General features: G+C 38.1%; 1 protein-coding gene across 1 annotated transcript in view; it reads left to right on the plus strand.

The window, feature by feature from the left end:
* Positions 1 to 17,711, plus strand: part of pcca (propionyl-CoA carboxylase subunit alpha) — a 164,552-nt gene that overhangs the window by 45,125 nt on the left and 101,716 nt on the right. The window contains exons 11-13 of the mRNA XM_088913845.1: positions 1,219 to 1,313; positions 4,509 to 4,659; positions 17,431 to 17,574. Of these exons, the coding sequence (XP_088769971.1) occupies positions 1,219 to 1,313; positions 4,509 to 4,659; positions 17,431 to 17,574 (390 nt within the window). The remainder of the gene's footprint in view (positions 1 to 1,218; positions 1,314 to 4,508; positions 4,660 to 17,430; positions 17,575 to 17,711) is intronic.

Here is a 17,711-nt window from a genome sequence, read left to right on the forward strand (position 1 = left end):
ATTTTTTAGGGAACAAGGTTGTTTTCCTTTCCATGAAGGATACTCATGGAAGTATGGAAGTAGATTTCCTTATTGGATGTATGTTAAAATGTTATCGTTTGCCTAAGTATTACTTTAGGTCCTTACATAGCATCATAATATGAGGGTTTAGGCATGTTGATTCTGTATGCTATGCTTTGTACTTCTAGTGGTTTGATTGAGTTCCAGTTCCTTGTGTCATTTCTTTTATAAGTGTTCATTGACTTTTATGAGCCAGAGCTGTTGACCCTAAATTTTAGAATATAATGGACATCCAATGTTTTAAGCCAGCAGCCATATCACCCTGTAACTCACAACTGGCAACCCACTGAAGCTAAGCAGGTGTGAGCCTGGTCAGTACCTGGATGGGAGACCTCCTGGGAAAAACTAAGGTTGCTGCTGGATGAGGTGTTAGTGGGGCCAGCAGGGGGTGCTCACCCTGCGGTCCATGTGTGTCCTAATGCCCCAGTATAGTAACGGGGACACTATACTGTAAACAGGCGCTGTCCTTCGGATGAGACGTAAAACCCATGTCCTGACTCTCTGTGGTCATTAAAAATCCCAGGGCGTTTCTCAACGTTTTCCTGGCCAAATTTCCCATTGGCCCTTACCAATCATGGCCTCCTAATAATCCCTATCTATGAATTGGCTTCATCACTCTGTTCTCCTCCCCACTGATAGCTGATGTGTGGTGAGCTCTGGCGCACTATGGCTGCCGTCGCATCATCCAGGTGGATGCTGCACATTGGTGGTGGTGGAGGGGAGTCCCCATTACCTGTAAAGCGCTTTGAGTGGAGTGTCCAGAAAAGCACTATATAAGTGTAAGCAATTATTATTATTAATGTTTATTTTTATATGAAATATTGTTAAACTGTTTGATTGATCCCTTCATTAATCCTTTCAAGTTTATTATAATGCACAAAACGTGTCTGAAGGGAATAAATGAAAAAATCCCTGCGGTCAGTGTTTCACAGCTTTATTTTGATGGTCTCTAAGTTAATCCTTTTTACCTGCTCTTTTAAAAAAATTCTCAGAAATGTCCAGTACTTGAAAGGGCACCTGGACACTTGATGTTAAGCGGTGAGGATTAAATTGGTTCTTAAGATCTTTGAAGTCCAATCCTCTCAAATAATTTTTTCTGCCTTCTTTTGAACATACAGCAAGTAACTGACGCCATCTTTGCACGTCTTGTTTTTCAAGGTTCTTGCTGACAAGCAGGGCAATGCGCTCTGGTTGAATGAACGAGAGTGCTCCATCCAGAGGAGAAACCAGAAAGTGGTGGAGGAGGCACCTAGGTAAGACTGCAGACGCTTTCCGTTGCCTCAGAATAAGAAATGTTCTAAACTGCCAAATCAAATCAAACGTCCTTAGGTCTTAGGGGATAGATAGTCCACAAGGATTTAGGAAAGTAAGTTTTGCGTAACTATCCTGTGAAGAGTTCTCTGAACCAGCAGCAACAAAGTAGTTGGAAATGTGGTGTAATTAAATTTTTATTAGGCTTTTAAACATGAAAAATTCTCAAATTACAGATGGTAGGCATTTGGGGATACAAAATACAAGATGAGGTACAGATAAGGTCTCAGTGCACAAATGTGTTAATACCAAAGGGATTTGTACTAGGAGCACTGCTTTTCCTAATTGATATCAATGATCTTTATTGTAGTAAAGTTAATAAACTTGTTAACAAACTCTAGAAAAACTAGAAGCAACAAATTCAATTAAGAAAGATTTAGATAAAATTTGAGACTATGCGAACACCTGACTGGTACTGTTTAACAAGTACATTACATAGAGTATGAAGAGGCTACTTATAAGGAATTTTGAGGTGTTTATGTTGACATAATTTACATCTTTCTAACAATGAGGGGAAGCAATAAAAAAGAAAAACTAAATGTTAGAATATATAGTTAAAGGTGTAGAGTTTCCATCAAGGGATGTTATGTTAAAACTGTACAATATACTAATAATACCTCAGTTAGAAAATTGTTTAGAATTTAGGTTGCCATGTTTTGAAAAAGATGCTGCTCTGGAATCAGTCCAGAGAAGAGCAACCAGTTACATTCCAGGGCTCAAGGGAATGTCCTACACTGACGGGCTGAAGGAGCTGAACCGTTTTAATCTTGAACATTAAAGGGGTTATGAGGTGACCTGATTCAAGTATTCAAAATCCTCAAAGGCACTGACATCTTCAACCTATTAGACTTCTTCAAAATAAACAGGGAAACACAAACTAGAGGACAGAAGTGGAAATACCTACATGGATTGCATATAAATCAAAAACAAGGAAGCACATCTTTACCTAAAGGGTAGTGTGTTATGGAATAAGCTATACAGCCATGTTGTTGAATCTGATACCTTTGTTTCTTTCAAGACATAGCTGGATGAGAACCTTGTCTCAATTAGCAGCTAACTACTCAACGGGCTAGATGGACTGAATGGCCTCCTCTTGTTTGTAACCTTTCTTATGCTCTTATGTCCTTTACGAGTTAGAATCACTTCTTAAAAACTGCATTTGGAAGAATTTCCCAATTAAATCTGTGCACTCCAGTGTAACTGACCCATTGATGCTTGACAGCTGTAGCATCTTTTCACCTGTCTTCTGAAAGAAACAAGAATCAAAGTGGTGTTGTGTGTGATGGTGTGCCTTCTTGTCTGAAATTCATGGAAACAGAGGGCAAAGGAAAAAAAAAACAATCCCAAAATGCTTTTGGTCTCACTCGCACCTGCTCTGCTCAGAGGAGAGTAGAACGTGTGCACTGACATGGAAGAGCATGCCAGCAAACCTTTTGTTCATCTCTTGTGGGAGGTTCTGAACTGGAAAGCATTTCCAGCTTCAGATATGGTGGGCCACCTCTGTTCTCCGTCTGAAACAAAAAAACATTTTGACTGATCAGAACTCCCTGACGTTGCATTAACGGTAACCCATGACACTGAGTAAGCCCTCATTTCTGTTGCTGGTTTTAAAGAGGCAATTTTGTCTTCTTTTTCATTACAAAACATGTTTCAGGAACCCACCATAATTTATTATCGCCATATATCCTGTCTTGGTTCAGACTTCTCCAGGAGCACATTCATTTCCTTTTCACCTTGTTTGACATTAGGTGGCTCCTCCTTTGGTGGCACCAGTTGAATGTGGAGACAAAAAAGAACTAACAAGCATCATAAAATATTATTTTCCAGATGCTCTTTTAATTTTATATGCATTGTTTCCATTTGCCTGTAGACTCTATCAAAATGCTTTGGTATATTCTAAATTATATTTACCCAAATACAAGCCACACTTTTTTCCAAACTTCAGGGTGGTACAATTGGCCTGCTGCTTATATTTGAATGCAAGAAAAAAACTGGAAAGTTGATCTGGTTGTTGACATATTTCCCACCAGAGTGCTGAACAGTGCTGAATGTTTTGTGAGCGCTGTAATGGGCTGACAATTTGTTTGGTTCTGGTGTGTTGTTGGAATTGAGTGATAAAACATTTCTGTTCATTTTTAGTTAATCACGGTAGCATTTTGTGCTCAAGAAGGAGGTGATCCTGTGTGCTGAACGGCATGGGAGTCATCAGGCTGAAAGGCAGTTTGGAGTGGATTCGCGGTCACAACAGATAAGATAAAGTTTAAAGCCTTCGAGGCAGCAACACAGCTTAATATGAAAATTCAAGAATTGAGAGCGTCCATTGCCTGGATAATGCACTTCATGAGGGGGAGTTGGGTTTATCATTGTGGTGTTGTCCTAATAATTTAGCTTTAGGCTAGGTGACGTTGCATGTCAGTTTGCTTTATTCTCATCTGGAACTCCTTCCCTTCATTTCTTCCAGATACATGGGAGGCTGATGTGTTACTTGAATTTTGTTTTTTAAATTCCTCTCCGTTTCCCAGCATTTAAAGCCGAAAGGTTTTTTTTGCATCTCAACCACTTCTTTTTAGAAAGGTATCTTGTGCTTAGTAAAGTTCTTTTTTTAATATCCACAGTCCAGATGTGTGGGTGTGGCTTATATTTGGGTAATTACAGCAAAAACAAAAAGAAATTGCGGCTCAGGCTCTGCTAACGTGATGTATCTCTTGCTTAGACACAGAAACATCAGTATACTTTAAGGACATTGTCAACTTGGTAGAATGTGCTGATGTATAAGAACACAAGAAAGTTCACGGACATAAGAAGGCCCTTTGGCATCTAGCCCTATTAGTAGTTAGTTGTTAAGTAATTCAAGGATCTCATCCAGATGTCATTTGAAAGAAGCCAGAGTATTGCCTTTGTCAGAAAGGGTAAATTGTTCCATACTTCAGCAAGATTTTAAATACAACATATTGAGATGGATGATGTGAGTGTTATTCATTGGAGCATAAGAAGGTCCATTAGACATTTTCTCCACTCCTCAGGAACAGAAAGTAGGATGCACTCAGAGACCAGTAATTGAGACCATGGTTATTCATTTTGTTGGCTTCACAGCCTGTTTCCATTCAGTTGCCCTTGTTTTCTCTGTGGTTTCTCAGCACTTTCCTCGACCCCGAGACTCGCCGTGCCATGGGAGAGCAGGCGGTTTCTTTGGCAAGGGCGGTGAAGTACTCCTCCGCCGGTACCGTAGAATTCCTGGTGGACTCCCAGAGATGTTTCTACTTTTTGGAAATGAACACCCGCCTTCAGGTACGGGCAGAGAGGGTTCTGCAGAACACAGGGGCGCCCTTGTTAGAGTTCCGTGTCGTAGCCTTTGCCACAGTGACCTGGAGACCTTGCGGGAGGCCCACGGCGAAGCGCGTCAGAGGTCTGCCCCCAGTATGTGGCTGACCACAGAGCTTTGATATTTTTCCCACTTGGCAACCAAAATTTCCTTTTTAGTTTTCACAGTGCAGAGCACACGCTGAGCCACGCTGGCGACACTCGTGAAATTTATGTTGATGTCAGCAGTAAAAACACGGAACAGTTCTAAAAATATTTGGAAAACAGCAGTTCGTCCTTTTAGTTTTGGTTTTATTTTTTTTCTTTACATCAAGACAAAGTAGGATTTACAGGTTTGCATGGAATGTTTTCATTGCAGAGATTATTAACACACATTTAGAAACCAACCCTTGGGGGTCATTCAAAGGCAAGCTTAAAGAATTGGCTGCCAGTTTGCACTTAAAATTGTAATGTTTTGTCAAACTCCTTAACCTTAAGTGCTGACTTCAAAACTGAAAATGTGATTGCTGACCCATAGACAGCAAAGATTCAATTAGATATTGTATTTGAGAAAAGTTACCTGCCTACAGTAATTTGGCAGAGTGTAACCTGAGAAAAGGGTAGTTTTTACCAGGAAAACGATTTTTTGTTCTGGATGCCCTTGATCCTCACAATCTTTTTTTGCTTTTGATATTTTTTGTGTCTGTTGAGGAGAGATGGTGGGACCATCTTATGACACAATATATCTGGTCATAATTGAAATATGAAACACTCGACTGATCTTGATGCTTGAATAGTTTACTTTTTTTTACAGCATTTCTTCTTTCATTTGCTTAATTACTGTATATACATGTAAACCAACAAGAAACACAGCTACAGGGTTCTCTCTTCCTGTAGGTCTTTGTGAAAATCAGTAATGCATTGCTATTTATTTTCTTCCATTAAAATACTTTTGAAGTATAATAACAGCCAGAAAGAATTTGGAAAGATTCATAAACCAGCACATTAAAGTTAAGAATGTGTAGCTGATCATTGGAGTTAAGTATAAGCATCACTAAACAGTTAAGCAGTTTTTTGTACTATATCAAATGCCATAACTTGAAGGTCACAGATAAAACAGCATTGGCTGAATTAATTCTTGAAACTTCACTGCATATCGTTTAGAGATGTGTTAGGTATTTAAAGTATTGGAATTAAAGTTGGACAGGGTTTTCTGGGTGATCTTTTCCATTACCCTGCGTTGGTGTGGAAGAACAGAGTATTTTTCTTACAAGAAGACCCTGCGTTGGGTAAAGGGACACAGTAGGCGAGAAAGGGGAGCAACAGGGGGGGTGCGAAAGCCCACTTCTGATGTGCTGTAAGCCATGCAGCTAATAGGAGCTAAGAATATGCAATCATTTTTCAGTTTTCCTCTCCCTTGGAAAGGGAGTAGTGTAATTGCACATCCCCCTCTCTTACCCCCCTCCTCTTTCTCACTTATGCAGTGTAAATCTGGATGCAGGCCATGCCTTTGGGCTGATTTTACATCCCACACCAACCCTCAAAGCTAATACTGGAACTCATGATCTTCCTATGCATATAATGCGTACAGGAGCCTAATTCCTTCTTGGTTCGTGTGATTTTCTGGAAGCAGTGATGGAAATGTGAGCTGTTTAATAAGGTATTACATAGGGCTCCAGACCTCCACTGGTCTGTGGCAGATCAGATAAGTGAATATTTTGACAGCTGCATGACAGTTTACAAATCATCTTGTAATAACCTCTTTGTGGGGACAAACGGGCTTGTTACACTGTTTTGCGTAATGATTTCCATCACAGAGGAGAGACTTCATTGTCAGATGTGTTGATTTAGCTTCAAAGCCAACAGTACCTCCATTGCAAATGCTATTATGTCCAGCAAAGTGAAGCCAGTTTTGGTGTAATTTGTCAGGACCTACATGATGATGTATATTCTGTATATTTCATTACATTCTTATATATATATAATAATATTCTGTATTATTTCATTGTGGGTCTTGACAATATAGTTCACACAGATTAAATGTCTGAAAAACGCATATTTGAATAACTCCCATACCAAAAAACAAGTCAGTACTTCTGCAATTAGTATTCCTGCATTTTCTCTTATTGGTGAATTATAGGTGGAAAAGCTCCATTTGTAGTTTTACAAGATTTGAAGATTATACTGGCTTTATGTTGCTTGAGCTGTTAACAGTTCTGTGTGTGGAAAAACTGAAAACAGAATTCTTGACTTCAATCCATATTCTCTAGAGGTCAGGCACAAGCCACTGGAAATCATGAATGCTATTTAATCATGCCTTACACCTTTTTAATAAGATTAGGGTGATATTTAGAGACATACACTCTGTCGTGAAAAATATTACATTGCGATTGTCTTGTTTTCAAGCATTTCACAATCGAAAATTAGAAAGAACAAAAGATTATATTTTTATGAAGGCACTGCATTATAATATAAAGAATTAACTAGACTTCCAGATTCAGCAGGTAACCTAATATGATTGAGAATGCACATGAACAGATACATTGTCAGAATTAAGTATTGCTAAAAAATTCCCTTGATAGAAGAAGAAAATACATAATGGTTGTCTGTTATGTTCTCTCAGCCTTTACCAAGAACCACATTGTCCGATAAATTAATAAGAAACTAAGCTCTTCCTTTCTTTCAAAAACTGAAATATACAAAATGGCCTTTAAGAATATACTCATTACCTACCCTGTTTTGAACAATTTTCATTTTAAATTCTCACATATACAGCATGGCCCAGTTACATTCTGTAAACAAAATTCAGGTGAATCATTCAATGATTAGGATTTTTGGAAACTGAATTGGCATTATTAGTGTATTTAAAAGCAAGAACGTGCTCTTCTTTATGCAAAGGCTTGTCAAAGTGTAGAACACGATTTTCAGCCGCTATGTCATGAGCTGTTACCCTGACTTCTTTCAAGAAACAGCTTCCAAGCAGCAATCGCTTTTAAGAACGGAAGGCGACTGATCAATTGACTGCTAGAAGCCAAACAACTTTGGTTGAATGGCCTTCACTCATTTGTAATCTTTCTTGTAACCTTAATTATGTTATATTCTTATAAAGACTAAATCCTGGAATGAATAAAGGCATTAAAAATAGCTGCTAAAATATGAGTTCCCCTTTCAACTTTTAAGTGAGCATCTACATGTATAGCAGAGAAAGAGTGCCATGTTGTGTGAGATTTTTTGAGTCCACCAAATCTCAAGTCATAATTAATAGTTATGAGACCCCAACACAGTATCTAAGGAGAACACCAGAAGAAATTTGGTGTCCATTTATAGAGAACACATTGTCTTTTAAGTGGATGCCATGATACAGTAGTGTCAAATTAAACTGAATAGATAACAATCACAACACATAGGAATGGAAATAAAATTATAGCTAGGCAAAAAGCTATAGTCCCTGAAGATCTTTCACACGGCTGAACGGAGAGTTTAATATGTGCTCGCTTCTCCTTCCATATGAATTTCAGAAATTCTTGCATAACAATATAACCCTATTTGGGGGTGAGAGAGAGAATTTGAATGAGGGAGAGCATTAATTTTAATTATGGATATGTGAACTTGAAGATAATGAGCATAAATAATTGTTTTAATTAAAAAAAATGTTATTGAAGATTTTTATTGTGATAGCATTTAACAATGATTTAATCTCCATATCAAATGTATCTGAAGTGCTTGATCAGTGGTGCCATTGGAGGTAGGCTGGTGTTTTTGCAGCATAGAATTTAAACATACTACAGACTTGGACCAATTTATTTTATACCCTGACAGCGCACGGATATTCTAAGATGAGGCAGGGATTGAGAGACGTCATTTAAAATTAACAGTATATCATCAATACAGAGCATTCACTGCTGAATGAAACAGGGATGAAAATAGTTGATTGACAGATGACTTAAGCTTGTAGTTCAAAAGATGAGAAATGACAGGCGAAAGTGGGGGCCCCTAGAAAGTGCATTAGAAAGAGAAAACTGTTGAAGGATAAGAACATAAGAATGGTTACAAACGAAAGGATGTCATTTGACCCATCTAGTTCATTTGTTAGATAGTAGTTAATTGACCCAAGGAATTCCTTGAGCTGTTTCTTGAAAGAAGCTAGGGTGTTTGCTTCAATAAGAAGCTTGTTCCACATACCCACAAGGCCTCAGTTCTTGCTTTTAAATGCCCTTCCCACTGATCACTATAGGCCACACTGTTCTTAATAGAATGATCTTAAAAATTACATAAACATTTAATCCATGTTGTCTTGAAATGGCTGTAGACATTCCCATTCGAGATAGTCCTAAGTCAAAAATGTCTGTTGAAGGAATAGTGTGAATGAAGGAAATGTCTTTAGCCCCATTTATGCTGTGGAGGATGTGACAGACATTATCAGACACAAGATGGACTGTAATATAGTCTATCTGCCGTGGTGTACTGTTTTGGTCATGCATACCTCCTGCTGGCATGATTGCACCTTACCACTTGGCATCTGAGTAAAGCAAAGAAATGGGACAATAGCTCAGTGTTCAGGATCATTGTGTTTATTTCAATGTCAGCAGTATAAAAACAGTATTAATATCAATCTGAATAGAAACTTTCTCAGTGGCTGAAATGATCATTTTGAGCAGACTGTGAACTGATTTGTGTCCAATTGAGGAGGGAAGCTATCACTGCTTGGTAATGTGTTCTTTGCCTTTTCCTGAGCTTCCTTCTTTATCTCGGGCAGAGATGCAGGTGCCTCCAGTATATCTGCCTCTGCGAGAGATGGATCCTGGTAGATCCAGAGATTTGATTAAAACTGCATACAAATATTCTGAATCTGTTGCCTGTTTATATTGTATACACAAGAAGAAAAACTTAAAGTGGATATAAAAAGTCTACACACATTACTGCTGTAATGAATGCAAAAGGTGCTTCCACAAAGTATTAGTTGGAGGGGTGTGCATGCTTATGCATCCAGGGGGTTGTAGGTTTTTTAATTTCAATAATTTTTCCCAATAATTATCTATTTGTTTTTCTCTTGAATTTTGTTTTGCAAGGTCACATTAAAAATGGAACAATGTATGACATGATGTATCTTGATTTCTTGCTTTATATCACAAAAATCTGCAATTTTAAGGGTGTGTAGACTTTTTATATCCACTGTATGTTTGTCTTGTGTAGTCTTATGATATTTATGATTATGGATCTGTCAGTATACCCCTTTGTATCAATATAATGACAGAAATATAATTTTTGAGAAGACTCAGTTAATAATTGGGTCAACATTCTTTTAAGTACTGATTTTGTCTATATGTACATATACATATTTAGTCCACACACCATTGAGGACATAATGGAAACGGATCTCAGCTCCCAATGGGAATGGCCACAGTACCAAAACAAGCACAAAAGCTTGCATTGCTGCCATACCCCATGATACCACAAGTCAGTCTCAACAATGGGATACCGCACGCAATAGAAATAAAAAAGTTGACAAAAGGTCCGGTTTTACAAGCATAGTTATAAGAAGGAAATGTAGCAGAGAATATAAATATATTACTATATATATAGTCCTCACTCCATCTGAGATGGCAAGGCAATCCATTCAGATTTGATGACCTCCCCTGTCTCCTGCACCGATGCAAACAGACCATGTCCACCAGCTTGGAGGACATTAAACACTGCAGGATACCGCAGACATGACTGGACACCAGCCTGGCTCAATGACTTCTCCTGCAAAGGTGAATCTCTGCTCGGTCGTCGCTGGACTGCAGTCGGGATGAAAACGCATTGCAGTTTCCCCAGCTGAGAGAATAATGGGGGATTGCCTGCTTTCTTACAAAAGAATATCCATCTCTGTACTAGAGAAGACTGAAAAGAAAAACCTGGGGCTTGTCATGGCTTGCGAACGTGTGCTCTCCATACATCCTGTGAACTCTTTCCATACAGAAGTGTTGTCATGCCAATACTTGGAAACCATGTAGAGATCACTTTTTTCAGGAATCCAACAGGTGAAGATTATTTCTTTGTGAGTGATCTTCCAGCTGGTCCACCTTATGTTTGACTTTCTGGCTTTGCTGTGTGTGTAGTTAGTGCCTTATATTATTTGTATTATTCAGCTCTGACAAAGCCCAGTTATGCGGCCTATGGCGGAAAACGTCCCATCTAAGTGTTGAAATCCCCGGGTTTTTCAGCAATCCATGACCTCGCTGTCCCCATCCCGGCTCTCGCAAACTACTCTTGCTGGTCCACTGACTGCTCCAACTGGGCAGTCATCTTATTCACTTCAGGAAAAACGGACTATTTCAGTTTCTTCATAATTGGTGAAGAAGTGGGAGAAGAGTAAGATTTTTCTTTCCTGTCCCCCCCATTCTCAGATGGATCATAAATCCAAACGGATGCAAAAATAACTAAGGGGGATAGCAAAAACAAGTGAAGCAGAGTAGCTAGCAATAGGAGCTCTTTCTCTGGAGGACTATTTTGGCATATTGATCACATGAGCTCCTTACTGTACTTATCCTGAATGCTTTCATAGCTGAGTGCTGTCATGGTGGTCACATACTCTAAGCATTCTTAGCACATTTTAATTGTAATTAAAATTGTAAATATTCGCCTTTTGATTTTGCTTCTGTCTTATACGTCATCATCTTACCTAAGTGTCTGTTTGGTACTGCCCAGTGTTGGTCACATACATTCATTGAACTGGCTATGGATTACAGTCCTGTCTAACACAATTAATTCTCTGAATACACTCTTTAATATCAACACTTCAGTGTAGTTTCATCGAGTTCTTTATCAAATACTACCTGATAAATTTCAGTTCTCAATATTGCACGTTTTTTTAATAACAGTTTTACATTCTTAAAAATGTAAAGGAACAGTAATAATAATCCTGGTCTCTTAAGTGTTATTTTCATGTGTTTACACATTCATAGATATGCCTAAGATTGGCTTCTTGGTTTAATTTGTTTTTCCTAGGGGAAGTACAGTACATCTATGAAGCAACTGCCTTGTCTAAAGGCAGATAGGATTCCGACACCATTACATATGAATAAATGGCTAAATTGCATTATCTTCAAGAGTAAATGTATTTTTTTACTACCATATCTCACTTATTGCAGTTTTGTGTTTTCTTTAGTTTCAAAAAGTACTCTGCTTGAAAGAAAAGAGAAGTATGTGGTAATTCCGCAAAGTTTCTTTATTCACAACCATATATCAGAAATTTAATATCAGTAACTTGTTTCTTGGTATTACCTAAAAGACAGACTAAGCATATGTGACTGTTTTGTCATCTTATGTTTTTCCCAAAACTGATCATAATAACGTTCTAATTTATATCTCAAATAAACTCTTGATTCTTGGTATGTTATCACTCAGGTACTATATACACAGGAAATAAAACATGTAACTTTGTTGGAAAAAATATTATCTATTAATAACAGTGCAAAGTATTCATATAGCTTTCAGAACATTTCAGAATGGGAAAAAAACAAGACTAAAACTCGAAAACCAGTCTAAATGGTATCTGAAAACATGTCAAAGAAACCTGGTATATTTTTAATGATTGGGTAGGCAGTACTCTACCTGAAGAGTAAAGACAAATTGGTGAGCTTTTGCAGTAGATAGTTGAGCTTGCTAAAACTATAAACGTCAGCAACTCAGAGATGATAACACAGATGTTATTGAGCTTTTGCCTGCTGGATTAGTTTTGAGGGTTTCTTCTTTTTAACCCAATTCTGAATTCTCGGCCCTTCACTTTGAAGCTACTAATGTTGTTTTTAGAATAAACAAGTTGCTGTAAAGCACATGCAAAAAGGAAATCTTGACCACACCAGGTCCAAACTGCTGCTATCATTTGGTTGCAACCAATTGGCTAAATTTGGCATTAGTTTGCTATGGTTTTGTTTCATTGTCAAAGTGAAAGCAAGGGAGAGTGACAGCTGTCCTCTCCTTTTCTGTCCTTAGGATGGTTTATTGACTTTTGCTTTTTCCCCAGATATTTTGTTTTTGAAAGTAACTAAGCCTGTCAAAATCTGGAACTTTACTCATTAATTAACTTGACTTCTTCCCAATTTGAAAGAAGTCATCATTCAGTTTCAGGTCTGCTGCATTTTTGCAGTGATAGGTTCTTAAAACGAACTACTGTATGTGGAAATCCTCAAGGTATTCAACAGGGGAGGCTGTTTGGAGGTTAACGTCACCACCCTGGCACAGTGCTACAGGTGTTTTTGAGCCAGGGCACATACAAAGATCTTTTTCTCTTAGGTTTTGGCTCCTCACCTGGAAATGTGAGCTTCAGGAACAGTTTTTACAAATGGGCTCTTTATTTATATACTGGTGAGCTTTATGTTCCTCTTTGTAAAGCTTATAATCAGCACAAATTCTGGAAGAAAGCTTACTTTTCATATTTTGTGTGCAGGCAAAAATATATTACACTCATATACACAACAGCTGTTTCTTATAGCATATGTGGGTCTTTGACCCTTTAAGTCCTGCACAACTGATTTGTGTATCAATAGGATACTGAAGTTAGAATTATACTTCAACTCTTCAGACATATCTGAGAAAAAAAGGGCCTATTTCCTTGAAAAACCTTTAAAGTGAAAAGATTAAAATATCCACACCTGAAGAAGGCTCCACGGCCGAAACGTTGTGTTCTCTTTCTTCTTTTTTTCAGCATGGAATAAACCTATTACTCGTTCCTTTGCAAGATTAAAATATGATGTGGACCCTGTAAAAATACATTGGATTACAAAATTATAAAGACGCTTTGCCTTGTAATGTCCGTTGGGACACTAGTTTAGCTCAACAAGACCAAAGTTGAAATAAAAATCTGTAAACAGCCCTCCTAGAGCAGGATTGGATTCCTCTGGTTTCTGATGCATTTAGACTAAAGCAGGTTAATATGAGTATTTGGGGTTAGGAAGCAATCTGTGCCTTTGAAGTTTCCTTCACCAGGATCTTGAATACCCTCATTCGGTGCAAAAAAACCCACCATTGTCTTTCCCTACTCTTTGCATTCACTTCTTGTCTTGTCTTGTCTTCTAGGAGCTTCTTGTAGCCTTTCTTGAGATTTCAGATTTCCTCAGGCAACATGTGCTGTATTTGTACCAGACTCAAGGAGAATTTTATCTTTTTACAGCTGTTCCATCACACCGTTCTCTTGTTTGGGAAATTGTACATAATAGAGACTTGTATGTGTATACTTCTGGGAGTCCTGGAGCTCTCCAGTCTCAAGCAGTTTGTTGTCAGTCAACTCAGCTGCATAGCGGTGTACAAAGAGAATGTTTGCTAACAGGTATCAACTGTTAGTGTTTCTGCATCACGTTTAGAGAGTGCTCTAGGGTCCTGGTATTATAAAGCCAGAAATACCTACATTCCCGGAGCCTTCAAGGAGGACACTGGCTCTGGGGAGACATTTCTTGATGTTTAATAAGGTTAGAAGCACCATTTGTATATTTCCATCATTTGCTGCCACTCAGGAATTTATTGCAGTTTTTAAAAGCAAGTGCCCTTATATTGCTGTTTAGAATATATTGAAATCATGGAAGACATTGCTATGTTTGAATGTGTGCATATGTACGTCCATATGGGTTAAACATGTCATTAATTGACAGCATTTTACTTTAAATTTAACCAAATTTCTTGCACTGCATATTGAATATGGCGAATGATTACTTGTGGGTATGACTATTTGATAGTTATAGAATTATCATCTGCTGCACCCTTCACAAAGTCACCAACTTCCAGACCTAAGAATGCAAATGAAGCACTGATTGCTGAGATAGTTATTAACTGCATCCTTATACTAAGTAAAACAGGGAATGTTATAAATAGTTTATAAACATTATGAAACTTCATTAACTTTATTACTAGAATGTTATCTCCTTGAAGAGTTGAATAACCTTTATGTATCAATGAAAATTAATTTCTGTTTTTTGAAACTGTTTTGTTATACAGTGAAGAAAAGGTCCAAGAATTAAGTATATTTTTTTACATCTTTAGCCTTGGGAGTCAAGTGCCAGTAATAACTATGAGATTTTACTTAACAAAACCCAAAATAATACATTTTGAAAAACAACAGTCGTACGAATGTGCATTGAGTTAAACTAATACATATACAAATATGATTACCCTCTAAAAACGCCAAATTGTATATGCGTGATACAGCAAAACAAATGCTCTGCACTCTGGAGTCTATGAACTAGTTTCTATTTTGTAGACAACAAAGCCCCCTTCCAAAAAATCATACATTCATTAGGCTCCTGTACATATTGTATGTTGTATTTTTGCAGGTGCATTGCTAGTGCTTAGACAGGTTTCTCTAAATGAAGTTTTAGTTCTGAATTGTTATTATGAGGTGCAAAAATATGCCTATTCTGATGTATATAGTGTACAGTATGTGTCAGAATTATGATATATAGGTCATATACACTGGATACACTTACACCGTAAGAAGTCCAAGTAAGTGATGGGCAGTCTTCTAGGTATTGCATGTTAAAGTCTCAAGTATGTCACTGAGTTGAGTTGGCCTGGTTAAGCTTCAGGCAGGCTCATATTTATGACCCTGTGGAGTGCGGGGACAGCTTCATAACAATGGTTAAAAGGGATCCTCCTTGTTTGGTTGTCAGTAGTTAATCGATCCAAATACCTTATTAAAGGAAACCAGGCTGTCAGGGTGTTACGACAACATGGCTGGTTAGCTTGTTCCATGCTCCCACACAACCCTTCGGGTAAAGAAGTGCCAACCTGTTCTCGGTTTCGAATGTACTTTCACAAAGTTTCCACTTGTGCCGTCTGGTTCGTGTTTCACTGTTCATTTGGAAGAATTCGAATATTGCAACGGGAGCAGCCAGTATCCCGTCTGTTCTCTGTTCAGCGCTAACTCTGCTGCGGGAACTGTGGGGCTGGTGGTGTGAAAGAAGGCGTCTGCGCATTTCAGAGGAAGACACACATTGTCAAAATTCTTCAAATAATGGTATGAGGGTCCTAGCTGAGAACCAAGCTGATTGAAAGTCAGAAATTCCAAATTTTCGTAAGAAAAACTTGCAATAATTTGCAATAAATGGAAAAAAAGGTTACCTGAAAACTAAATTCAGCCTATTGATCAAGCAGTGGTATCTAATATGATGTATATGACAAAGCTTTCTGCTGGGCCAGCTCCACCAATTACACAACACACTTTGTAATCCATTGGGAGAAGAATGTTCTGCTTTATTTGTGACATCATCCTGTCAATTTCATGACCAGACAGTAGTCATAGCTGCAGGAGATCAGTTTTTATCGGATATTTCAGCTGAAGGATGTCAGTGCTTTGGCAGCGCAGTGCTTCCGAAATGTAACAGATACATGTGAAAGAAAACCTGCAGAATCAGAAATGTACTTGTGTAGTGTGCATCTCGTAGCCAGTGCTTGATTCTGACTCTGGTTGATTCTGTTTTATCCCAGCTGAAAGGTAAAAGCATTGTGTATCATGCCGAATTGCTTTAAGGTATGATATGTTAATAAAATGTGTCAAGATGTCTGGAACCCCTTTCCTCTTTATAAACAAACTTACAACATGAACTGAGCTAATTAACAGGACCATCTGTTCAGTTTAGCAAAGTTAGTGATATTTACTAGAGAAACTGTAAAAAGACAAGCTCAGTTTTGCATAGCAGGTGACAAGTGTTAGAAATTGGAATTTAATTCCCTGTCCTTTTTATGTTTGTGTGTATGTGCAAATATTGTGTATGCGTGTTTGTTTCATTTTACGTTATACCTTTACTCCCCTTTCCCATTTTACACAGTGTGCTGTGTAATGATTTCCATATTAATTTCATTTGACATTTTTTTATTTCTTAGATTATTTCTATAATGAAAGAAATATTTCTTATTTCTTTTGTTATTCTTTATCCTCCTAAAAAACTGAGCAACTACAGTACCCAGTTAGTTTCTTCTGCTATGATGTACTTATTTGTGATTAGAGACCGGGGATGTATTGAATGCGGAGACAGAGCAGGGTATTCCCTTAACAGCATCATGCAAAGCTGTTAGCGGCAATTTGCTGATACTACATTGATTGCAGTGGTCCAGCCCAGCTATTGTGCATGCTAAGCACTACACAGATAAGTCTGTGGGGGAAAAAACTGAAGGATCCATCTGCTCATTTCTGCTCCTCTGCACTGATGTAAGATTACGCTAATCTGGTTACTTGTCAGGACAGGTTAGTGAAAGCAGGCGAATGGGTGAGATTTAGGCTGAACTGGTTCTCTGGAAATCGCCTGCTCTGCTCTAGACTCAGCAGTGTTATGTTTGGCAATGGAGACTGATAATCAGTTCCTTACAGCAATTCGGTGCTCTTTGCTTGTGGGTTATTGTTTTTTTTTTCTCTGAATTACTCAGACTGATACAGTGACTTAATTTGTTTTTTAAAATAACAATTTTGGGGGCTTTAGGTTAATGAGCCATTTTGGTTGATTTTTGCAGTATGAAAATATTATGAGGGAATAAATACCATGTGCTGGCTAAGCCTTAATTGAAAGACCTAATAGCTTCATAAATTTTAATAAGAAAACATGTTTGCTTTCCTTTGCCATTGAAGATGCAGACTCTTGAACATCATGCAGAGAGGGAGAAAGGCAAAGGGAACCCCTGTTCAGTAAAATGTGGAGTTAAATGACGGATCCTTTTCAATGAGAGAATGTCCTGAATGCCCATCTTTGTGTTTGTTTCCACGATGACTGATGATTTTCTTTAACCTTGCAGGTTGAACACCCTATCACTGAATGTATTACAGGCCTGGATTTGGTCCAAGAAATGATTCGAGTTGCCAAGGGTTACGCACTCCGACATAAGCAGACTGATATTCCCATTAATGGCTGGGCCGTTGAAAGCAGGGTTTATGCTGAGGTAAAAAAAAAAATCCAAATAAAAATGTCTTCTCTGGCATTAGGCTCTCCAAGCAATCCTCTTTTTTTGGTTAGGAAAAGGTGCGGCTCATTATTTCAGTTACAGCAGTCTGTCAGTGGCTTTGTTTTAAGATCCCT

This window comes from Atractosteus spatula, chromosome 4 (assembly GCF_055471065.1).
Source record: "Atractosteus spatula isolate fAtrSpa1 chromosome 4, fAtrSpa1.hap1, whole genome shotgun sequence".
In the NCBI taxonomy this organism is placed as follows: domain Eukaryota; kingdom Metazoa; phylum Chordata; class Actinopteri; order Semionotiformes; family Lepisosteidae; genus Atractosteus; species Atractosteus spatula.